Source organism: Malus sylvestris, chromosome 3 (genome assembly GCF_916048215.2).
Source record: "Malus sylvestris chromosome 3, drMalSylv7.2, whole genome shotgun sequence".
In the NCBI taxonomy this organism is placed as follows: domain Eukaryota; kingdom Viridiplantae; phylum Streptophyta; class Magnoliopsida; order Rosales; family Rosaceae; genus Malus; species Malus sylvestris.
The window spans coordinates 31,405,788-31,414,598 of record NC_062262.1 but is presented as its reverse complement, the minus strand read 5'-3'; the positions used below and the strand labels follow the sequence as shown (position 1 = coordinate 31,414,598).

Sequence of the window (8,811 nt, the reverse complement as noted above, 5' to 3'; positions counted from 1 at the left end):
AGGAGACGGTTAATCAAGTCAGTCAAGTCAGTCAAGACTTTTACATATGTGTTTGATGCCTTTGATAGGAATCCTAAGGGGTTAACACATTTATGCAAAAATTCAATTAAAAATAAGGTCATTTATTCAATTTGTAGAAAATAGATAAACGGTTCGTAATGTTTTTAACAAATCCGACCATATATTTTTATACAATTCGATAATTGTACAATCTTATTATTATCAATTTTTTGCAAATATGATATTTATTAGAGATAATTTATAAGATAAACGATTTTGATTATAAATATGAAACTTTATCAATCGGTCACAAAATATGTTGAGAAAGAACTCATCTTCAAGTATTGAGAAGCAAGTGAATTCCTTGCCTTAGATTACATCATTAGCTTCTTGAAATTAATGTATAATTTGATTCATTTTGCGTGCACCACACATGATAACTGATGGATTTTTAAATCATTAGTAAATCCACCAGATGATTCCTGGATAATCAACTCCCTGCAATTTGGTAAAGGCTTCCTAGAAAGTAACTCGGTGATTTAAAGTACTGGGCAAATTGAGAATCCACCAATCTGCTTTGCAAGTTGGTTAACATTTGAGAAACAAAAGTGAACGAAATGACATTTAAACTGCTTTGACAGAAAAGAAAAGAAAAAAAGTACTCTTATAAGTTTTTTTTCACGACACACTTCAAGAGCTTTAAACTCAAAAACTTAATGAGGTGTAAAACACACAAAATGTGAACTGTTTCCTTGAAAGCACTTGCCATGTAAACTTTTCAGGAAGTGGTCTTTCAAGACAGTTCTCAACTGTTAGATGCATATCCGAATCAACGACTATTATGTCATGTGGCTCATTACTAGGCATAATACATGCTAAGTGTATAGTATGGGTTTGTTCGTTCTCTCTCTCTCACTCTAAGCACAAACTAAACAACAAGAAAACCCCCTAAATAAAGCTTACCAAAACCGAACCCTAAATAAAGCTTACCAAAATCGAACCCTAAATTAATCCTGAATTTTTCTCTTTCACTTTGCATTTTCTCAATCTTAATTTTCGTCTCTTTTCATGGAGGTGTGGTGGTGCTCTTGGTGTTTATAGGTTTAAAAACAACACACGATATCATAGTATAAATAATGTACTTCCAATCGAGTCCTATTAAAATCTAAAAAAAACCAAACAATTGAACTGTTTTTTATTTGAAAGCACTTGCCATGTAGAATTTTCAGGAAGTACTTTTTCAAGAAGAACTTCATACTCAAAGACAGAATTTGAAAGTTTAATGATTTGATCAAGAAGCCCAAGCCCGACAAGAAAAAAACATTAAAGACTTTATCAAGAAGCCCAAACCAAAGCAACTAAACCTAAACCTCCAAAAAAGTGGTCGTTAGGGTTTAACCCTTTCAAACGACGTCGCTGCGCCTCACGGAGTAAAGTCCGGGCAAAGTTTCCCCGCCCTGCTTCCTTCCTTCCCCAGCTCCAAGTCTCCAGACTCTCCATTGCAATACAATTCTTCAACTTATCGAACACTTTCTCTTCGTTTCTCGGGAAAATACTTCAATTTTCTGGTAATCTTCTCCCCCCTTTCTCTAAATTCTGAATTTAATTGTCTTCCTTGTGTATGTAGATTCATGCACAACACTGCTGCATGTTTGAAATTCCAATTAATGGAAAAATTAATCTCTTTTCGTACTGTTTTGGATTTTCTGCGATTATGTTTGGTGAAAGTTCCAAACTTTTCTGTAATGCTTGCTAACTTTCGCCTCAATTCAGCAGCTAATAAAGTTTTTCTTAATTAATTAACTAATTAGCCATTCAGTACTATGATTCGGTGATATTCCTCTTCATTTAGAAGTGAAGGGTCCTAGGTTCGAATCTCGTGGATAGCAAATTCGATATCAAATTAGGCTGCTCAAATAAAATAAATTAAATTAACTAATTAAAAATTTTAATTGATCTATTTAGCTGCTAATATAATTGTGCGTATGTAATGGCATTTGGATTTTAAAAGTATCAGTGCTTTTGAAGAGGAAATCATGAGTAAAAAGGAAAATTAAATCTACCCTTTTACACGATAATGATACTTAGAGATATAACTCATTTTTTGAACATAAGATGAAAAAATCTGTTGGTGTTAATCGTAATCTGATAGTAATAAAGCAAACTTAAGTAGCAAGCGGAAACACGTGGCTTGGCAATGACGTCCATGTTCCCAATTCCAGAATCCAAACAATGCTTCAACGGTAGAATAGTTAGGCAGATGCCAGAATTCTTAATCTTCTATTTCAAATTGTACAAAATTCAAAGTCTCATTTTTTCTTCGTCATGCTAGATTGCAATGAACGAATACATCGGTGATGAAACAAACAATGCACAAGAACAAAAGGAACATGAAATAGAAGACCCCGAGCTGCGTAGACTTCTTGTACCAAAAGCAGAAGATCTGCCTCTCATCCCTCCCTCTTCTGTTGAATCCAACTTTGTCTCTTATTTCGCTCCAGGTTCTTCCTAATGTGTTCATTTGATTTTCTAATAGCACAACTATTTGTGTAAAGCTAAAACATCTGTTTTTGTGTCCAGATTTTATGAAGCCAGGACATGACCAGTACATTTATCGCCATGCCAATGGGTACAAAACCCAACCTTTTTCGTTTTGTTTCATATCTGTTTGTTAACTTTTCAAAAGTGAAGTTTGATTGTTTTTAAATTGTAATTTTATGTCCAAGATTGTGTGTGATTGGCTTGGCTCCAACACATGTGGCTCTTAAGGAAGAAGGGGGTATCACAGCTGTTGATTTCAATGTTGGGAAATCTGATCGTAGTGGGATAAAGGTTACTGGAAAACGCAAGAAGGTATCTGTTCTTTCTCTAATTCTAAAGATGGAAACTAGGTTCTCTTGCTCTCTGAGCTAGTAGCTTGTAGAAATTATTTATTTATTCTTTTAATTTTCTGGACAATTTCTTTATCATTCTAGTTCATTTACATAATCTGTAATTGCTATGCTTTTATCTCTTTTAGTATATAATATTTTAGGTTGTGGAGTCTTAAACTTGATGAGGCATGGTGTCAGTTCTTATATTGTGATTTTGTAATATATGAAAATTGTTCTTATGCAGAATGCACAACACTTGGAGTCCAACTCAGCCTTGTGTAAAGTTTGCACCAATGATGCTACTTATATTGTGAGGTAGAAACCTATTTTTGTCTATGCTTTCTTCGTCTTTCAGTTTTCATTATTCTGCATTCAACTCCTTTCCATATATGAGCTTTGAAGTTGTAGTTTCTTTTGACAGGTGTTGCGTAAAAGGTTCACTATTGGAAGTGAATGATAGATTAATCAAGCAGCCAGATTTGCTTAATTCAGCCGTAAGAATCAGTTAATACCCTTTTATTAGCGGTTGTCAGATTTTTACTGTATAGATCTGTACCATTGGAGTCATTATTGTTAAATGGAATCAACGTAGGTAGGATTAAGCATATTTCCTCTTTTTGTACTTAACGCCTGTAACTGTGACACTATACTTCCATATGTTTGTATTTGTAAACATCGTTTAGTGCCTACAGACTAGATACTGCACTGGATAAAAGGATGAGAAATGCTAACACAAGAACAATGATATGCATTTCAGGCAAATAATGTTGAGAGAGAGGAGAGAGGGAGAGGTGGGGGGTTAGCATTCCTTTGGTACTGAAATACCATGAAGATATTTTGTGTTTGAACATACCTGGGGTAGCTTTTGTTTGATCTGAGTCAATGCATGCTACTTCTATTGATTGAATGTTTTGGGATGGTTTCTGAACCTTATGATTGATTAAGACTGGCATTGACGGTTGTGATGGTGTAGGCTTAGAATTCCTAAGTAACTTGGTCTTGTGGGACTGAAAAGACACCACAAGCTTCTACTCTTATCCATGCTGCAGTTTTACATCCGAAGATACCTACCCTCTCAGGGCATCTGGCCATCACATCTATTGATTTGTGTTTTCTTTTTCACTTAGCGTCTTCCTTTTTACACTTTTTGACAGTAGTTTTAGTTCTTTATACTAGTGCTGCGGTTTGTAGGCTGGTGGCTCATTCTTCATACTTATTTGTCCCATTCCAGGCAGATAGAGAAGGATATATTGCCATTATCATGCCAAAGCCAGCAGATTGGCTCAAAGTCAAGGATTCGCTGTTAAGCCTTGAAGATTACAAAAAGCTGAGGGAAGTTTCATGACTTGTCATAAAGTTTGCAAATTCCCCTCTTTTATCACCGATCCTGGATGAAAAAGAGAGAACATTGAAATCTGCTGTCTATCATGGTGCATACGAGATTACCCATCACTTACTCCTTGCTTGTGGGTGTCACAGCTTTGATATCTTGTGGCTTTTGGCAGTTTCAACGCATACGATTGGTACATTTTCTCCCCTGCTTCCGTATCATGTATACCATTAAAGTTATATTATTTCAGAAAATAATGATGGTTTTAATAAAGAAAATTGCAGTACATCCTTTGCATTGTTTTATAGCATTACATTCTTCTGATAGAACTGTATATGTGACGCTCGTAGTCAGGTAATTAGTTATTCATTGCAACTAATCTGCCAAATTAAGGGCTGATGTAGTTTATGCGCCATTTATGAAGGGACTATTCTGCCAGCCATTACATAAAGCAACATACTAAGTACAATAACAGAAGGAACCACACACTAAAATTATCGAATGTCTACTTCGAATATTTGATGTAACCGACCGAAGTATTCACGTCCTTTATAAGAGTCCCAAGCAATGGTGCCAACACACACTTAGAGGTATCTTCCCTGTAAAAGAACCCTAAGCACTTACAGTCCTTATCACACTTGGCCCTGCACTCTCCAACCTTCATTGGACCATCTCCCCCATCCAAATAAGGACTCAGAAAGTGCTCAACATCCGCAACCTTGTAGTAGCTCGCTTTTGCCCCACTCTTACACTGTCCCAACTTTGGTGCTGCACAGCCCTTGCTCCAACCCAGAAGCCCTTTCGGGCTGGGGCACCCAACACACATGCCCCTACTACAGTACCCATACGAACCACACTTAGATGGCAATGCACATTCTCTAATGAAATAGCTCGAAAAGAATGCAAAGCTCTCTTCCCATTTCATGTTTCTCACTTTGTCATAGTAAGTATAGGCCTTGAGATTGCCATCAGACCCGAGTCTTAGAAATGTGTATGTAGCATTGTAGTTGAGCTTGTTAAGGTTGATTTGGTGTGCGTTGCCAATGGGACGAACTTGTAGGAGGTGCCTATGGCTTTGTGGTGGTGGTGGTGGTGGAGCGTTAATGTCCTGGTTTACATTGAGCACAAGCTCATAAGCAATGCCATCATCGAACCCATCCATAATGTCAAAATCAAAGGTTACAGTGCTTCCGTAGTCGGTTCCTGTCCACCCGCCATAGATAAGACGCTGGCCAGTATTGTTCAAGTACATAGTGAACCCGGTGTGGTCCAGAACAATACTGTATGGCCCATCAGAGCCATCGGTATCAGATTTGCGACTAACAAGCTTGTTACGGCCATTAGTTGTGACTGATTGCCCCAGTAGAAGAGTATCAGTAGGGTAATCAAAGCTTTGCCATATGAATCTTCCATTCTTGTCATGGAGAACCAAGTTACCGTTTCCAAGTAACTTGATGCCTGTGACACCTTTGTTGGCTGTGTTGGTTTGCCAAACAACAGTCCCATCTGCTTCTCCGAGGACTAAGTTTCCCTCTCTACCCAAAGAGAGAGTGGCTTTCTCGCGAACCGGGTGGTTCCGGTTTGCATCCCAGACCCACCGCACTTCATCCTTGGGAACACCGGCTCTGATAGCGAGTATGTAAGAATCTGGGGTGGTGTTGTAGAAGCATAACCCGAAAGGATGTGTGTAGAAGGTGTGGGAATTTGTTTGGATCACGCGGTAGGTAGCATGGTATTCTACGATTCCACCTCCTAATTCGCCTTGGTTGATGAATTTGAAGGTTTGGTTTGTAGGGACTTGGGCTTGAATGGGAATGGCAAAGAGGATGGCAATGAAGGAGAAAAGGAAAACAGCTGAAAGTGAAGTTTTAGTTGCCATTTAGTGATATTTGCTACTCGTTCTTGTGGAGGATTATATAAGGTAATTCTAGTGAGAATATATCAATAAGGTCAGGATCACCAAATGTACTCGTTAAATAAAACGTTGTCACATCAGTTAAAATAGATGGTGATTTTCACACTCCTATTTCCTTTACGTCTCTTGATTCTCGTATGATTTATTCGAAAAAAGAGAATATAGGATGAGAAAGATGAGTGCGAAAATAACTTGTAATTGATGCCACTTGGATGCCCTAAATGTGTAGGGTATCTACCTTCAGGGAGAGAAGGTACTAGATGACAAGTCAATGAAGGTCGGCTGGGGAGGGGAGACAACTGTAAGATGCAGAACAAAATTATATCCTGTTTGCTGAGTAACTCCACATGTGCTAATGTAAGACATATCTTCTTGGATTGCGAGGGCAAGCACAAGTCAAGCTTGGCGTCCAGACAAGCTCATAACTTGCATTGCAGATGACAAGCTTATCACTTGCATTGTAGATAACTTAGTACTATTATCTAGTGAGAATATATCAATAAGGTCAGGATCACCAAATGTACTCGTTGAATAAAACGTTGTCACATTATTTAAAATAGATGGTGATTTTCACACTCCTATTTCCTACTGCATTCTGCTTCTTGTTTACGTCTCTTGATTCTCGGATGATTTATTCAAGGCTAGAAAAAAAGAGAATATAGGATGAGAAAGATGAGTGCGAAATAACTTGTAATTGATGCCACTTGGATGCCCTAAATGTGTAGGGTATATACCTTCAGTGAGAGAAGGTACTAGATGACAAGTCAGTGCAGGTTGGCTGGGGAGACAACTTTAAGATGCAGAACAAAATTATATCCTGATTGCTGAGTCACTCCACATGTGCTAATGTAAGACATATCTTCTTGGATTGCGAGGGCAAGCACAAGTCAAGCTTGGCGTCCAGACAAGCTTATCACTTGCATTGCAGATGACAAGCTTATCACTTGCATTGCAGATAACTTAGTACTACTATCTAGTGGTATTCCTCTTCACTTGTAAGTGAGAGGTCTTAAGTTCAATTATCGTCAAAGGTGAATTTGAATCACGTTATTGTTAGCTCATTTGGAGGCTAAGCCTACCCCTTCCTCTTTAACGTAGATAATATCGTTTGTTAAAAAAAATCAAATTATAAACTTGTCAATGTATATATATATTTGCTCCCAGAGCTTTACAGCATAAACCACCGAAAAATGTCTTCCCCTCAACTAATCATGTCACTACCGTGCATGTTCATTTTCTCACTCTTTGCTTTCATTGCTCAAGCCAAAGTTCCAGCAAATCAAACTTTCAAGTACGTCAATGAAGGGGAATTTGGGCCTTTCATTACAGAATATGATGCAAGCTATCGGATGCTTGATCCTTTTGCCTCCCCCTTCCAACTTGCTTTCTACAACACCACCCCAAATGCCTTCACTCTTGCTCTACGCATGGGTTTGAGGCGGTCGGAGTCGCAGTTTTATTGGGTTTGGGAAGCCAACCGGGGGAAACCTGTCGGCGAAAATGCCACCTTCACATTTGGGACTGATGGGAATCTTGTTTTGGCCAATGCCGATGGCCGAGTGGCTTGGCAAAGCAACACCGCCAACAAAGGTGTCGTAGGCTTCGACTTGCTTTCAACTGGCAATATGGTACTTTATGACTCAAAGGGTAACTTTGTTTGGCAAAGTTTTGACTACCCATCAAACACTTTGTTGGTGGGTCAATCTCTGCGTGCCGGGGGAGTAAGCAAGCTTGTGAGTCGAGCATCGGAGGCAGAAAACGAGGACGGGTCTTATAGCTTGGTGATGGAGGCGAAAGGTTTGGCTATGTACTACAAGAGCAAGAACTCCCCACGACCATCACTTTACTTCACATCTTCCAAATGGATTAGTGTCCAAAAGGGCTCATTGAACCATGTGACATTGAAATGTTCACCGGATGCTCATGAGGGTTTTGCTTACGACTTGAGCTTGGACTATGTAGCAGGAAACTCATCCTCCAGAGGAAATGTCATGCTTGCTAGACCCAACTACAATAGCACATCAACATTCCTTAGGCTGGAAATGGATGGAAATTTGAGGCTTCACACTTACTATAAAGTAGTTCGTTACGGTGCATGGGAGGTGACCTTCACGCTTTTCGATAAAGATTCGAGATGGGAAAACGGGTGCCAACTGCCGGAGCGATGCGGGAAGTTGGGCATTTGTGAGGACAGCCAATGTGTTGCTTGCCCATCGTCTAAGGGACTGTTGGGTTGGAGCGAGAGTTGTGAGCCTGAGAAGCTAACTTCTTGTGATCCAAAGAGCTTCCACTACTACAAAGTTGAAGGGGTTGATCATTTCTTGAGCAAGTACGCAAAGGGAGATTCAATCAAAGAGAGTGATTGTGCTAAGAAGTGTACATTGGATTGCAAGTGTTTGGGCTACTTTTACAACCAAGACACATCAAAGTGTTGGATTGCTTATGATTTGAAAACTTTAACCAAAGTTGCCAATTCCACGCATGTGGGTTACATCAAAGCACCTAACCACTAGGCCACAGAGAGAATGTACAATGTGGAATGACAATCTAGTGTGTATTTTCTTGTTTTCTTAGCTTATTCTACAATGTCTCAATTGGGTTATATGATATTAGCTCTAGGTATGGGGTCTTATCAAGCTGCTTTATTTCATTTGATTACTCATGCTTATTTGAAGACATTATTATTCTTAGAA

At 38.9% G+C, this 8,811-nt stretch overlaps 3 protein-coding genes across 5 annotated transcripts; 2 read left to right on the top strand and 1 right to left on the bottom strand.

Annotated features, from left to right (window-relative positions):
* Positions 1–1,376: 1,376 nt before the first annotated feature.
* LOC126615294 (uncharacterized) lies at positions 1,377–4,489 on the top strand. Of its 3 annotated transcripts, none has more exons than XM_050283106.1 (7): positions 1,377–1,568; positions 2,333–2,501; positions 2,581–2,629; positions 2,727–2,853; positions 3,118–3,188; positions 3,295–3,367; positions 4,105–4,489. In XM_050283106.1, exons 2-7 carry the CDS (start codon positions 2,339–2,341, stop codon positions 4,216–4,218), a joined length of 597 nt encoding a protein of 198 aa, XP_050139063.1. In that variant the 5' UTR covers positions 1,377–1,568; positions 2,333–2,338; the 3' UTR covers positions 4,219–4,489. The 3 variants fall into 3 exon arrangements, with proteins under 3 accessions (XP_050139063.1, XP_050139064.1, XP_050139065.1); XM_050283107.1 differs by having other exon boundaries at positions 3,295–3,377; XM_050283108.1 differs by lacking the exon at positions 4,105–4,489 and adding an exon at positions 3,847–4,062.
* A 64-nt stretch (positions 4,490–4,553) lies between these two features.
* LOC126615292 (EP1-like glycoprotein 2) lies at positions 4,554–6,123 on the bottom strand. The gene has a single exon (XM_050283104.1). It carries the CDS (start codon positions 6,080–6,082, stop codon positions 4,709–4,711), a length of 1,374 nt encoding a protein of 457 aa, XP_050139061.1. The 5' UTR covers positions 6,083–6,123; the 3' UTR covers positions 4,554–4,708.
* Positions 6,124–7,276: 1,153 nt separating this feature from the next.
* LOC126615293 (epidermis-specific secreted glycoprotein EP1-like) lies at positions 7,277–8,811 on the top strand. Its single transcript, XM_050283105.1, has one exon. The coding sequence runs from the start codon at positions 7,309–7,311 to the stop codon at positions 8,629–8,631; it is 1,323 nt and encodes a 440-aa protein (XP_050139062.1). The 5' UTR covers positions 7,277–7,308; the 3' UTR covers positions 8,632–8,811.

Bases quoted from the DNA above. Each gene is read 5' to 3' on its own strand.
- LOC126615293 (XM_050283105.1), top strand. From the start codon at position 7,309: ATGTCTTCCCCTCAACTAATCATGTCACTACCGTGCATGTTCATTTTC.
- LOC126615292 (XM_050283104.1), bottom strand. From the start codon at position 6,082: ATGGCAACTAAAACTTCACTTTCAGCTGTTTTCCTTTTCTCCTTCATT.
- LOC126615294 (XM_050283106.1), top strand. From the start codon at position 2,339: ATGAACGAATACATCGGTGATGAAACAAACAATGCACAAGAACAAAAG. The intron at 2,502-2,580 runs GTTCTTCCTAAT...TTTTGTGTCCAG, and splicing joins TGTCTCTTATTTCGCTCCAG to ATTTTATGAAGCCAGGACAT. The intron at 3,368-4,104 runs GTAAGAATCAGT...GTCCCATTCCAG, and splicing joins CAGATTTGCTTAATTCAGCC to GCAGATAGAGAAGGATATAT.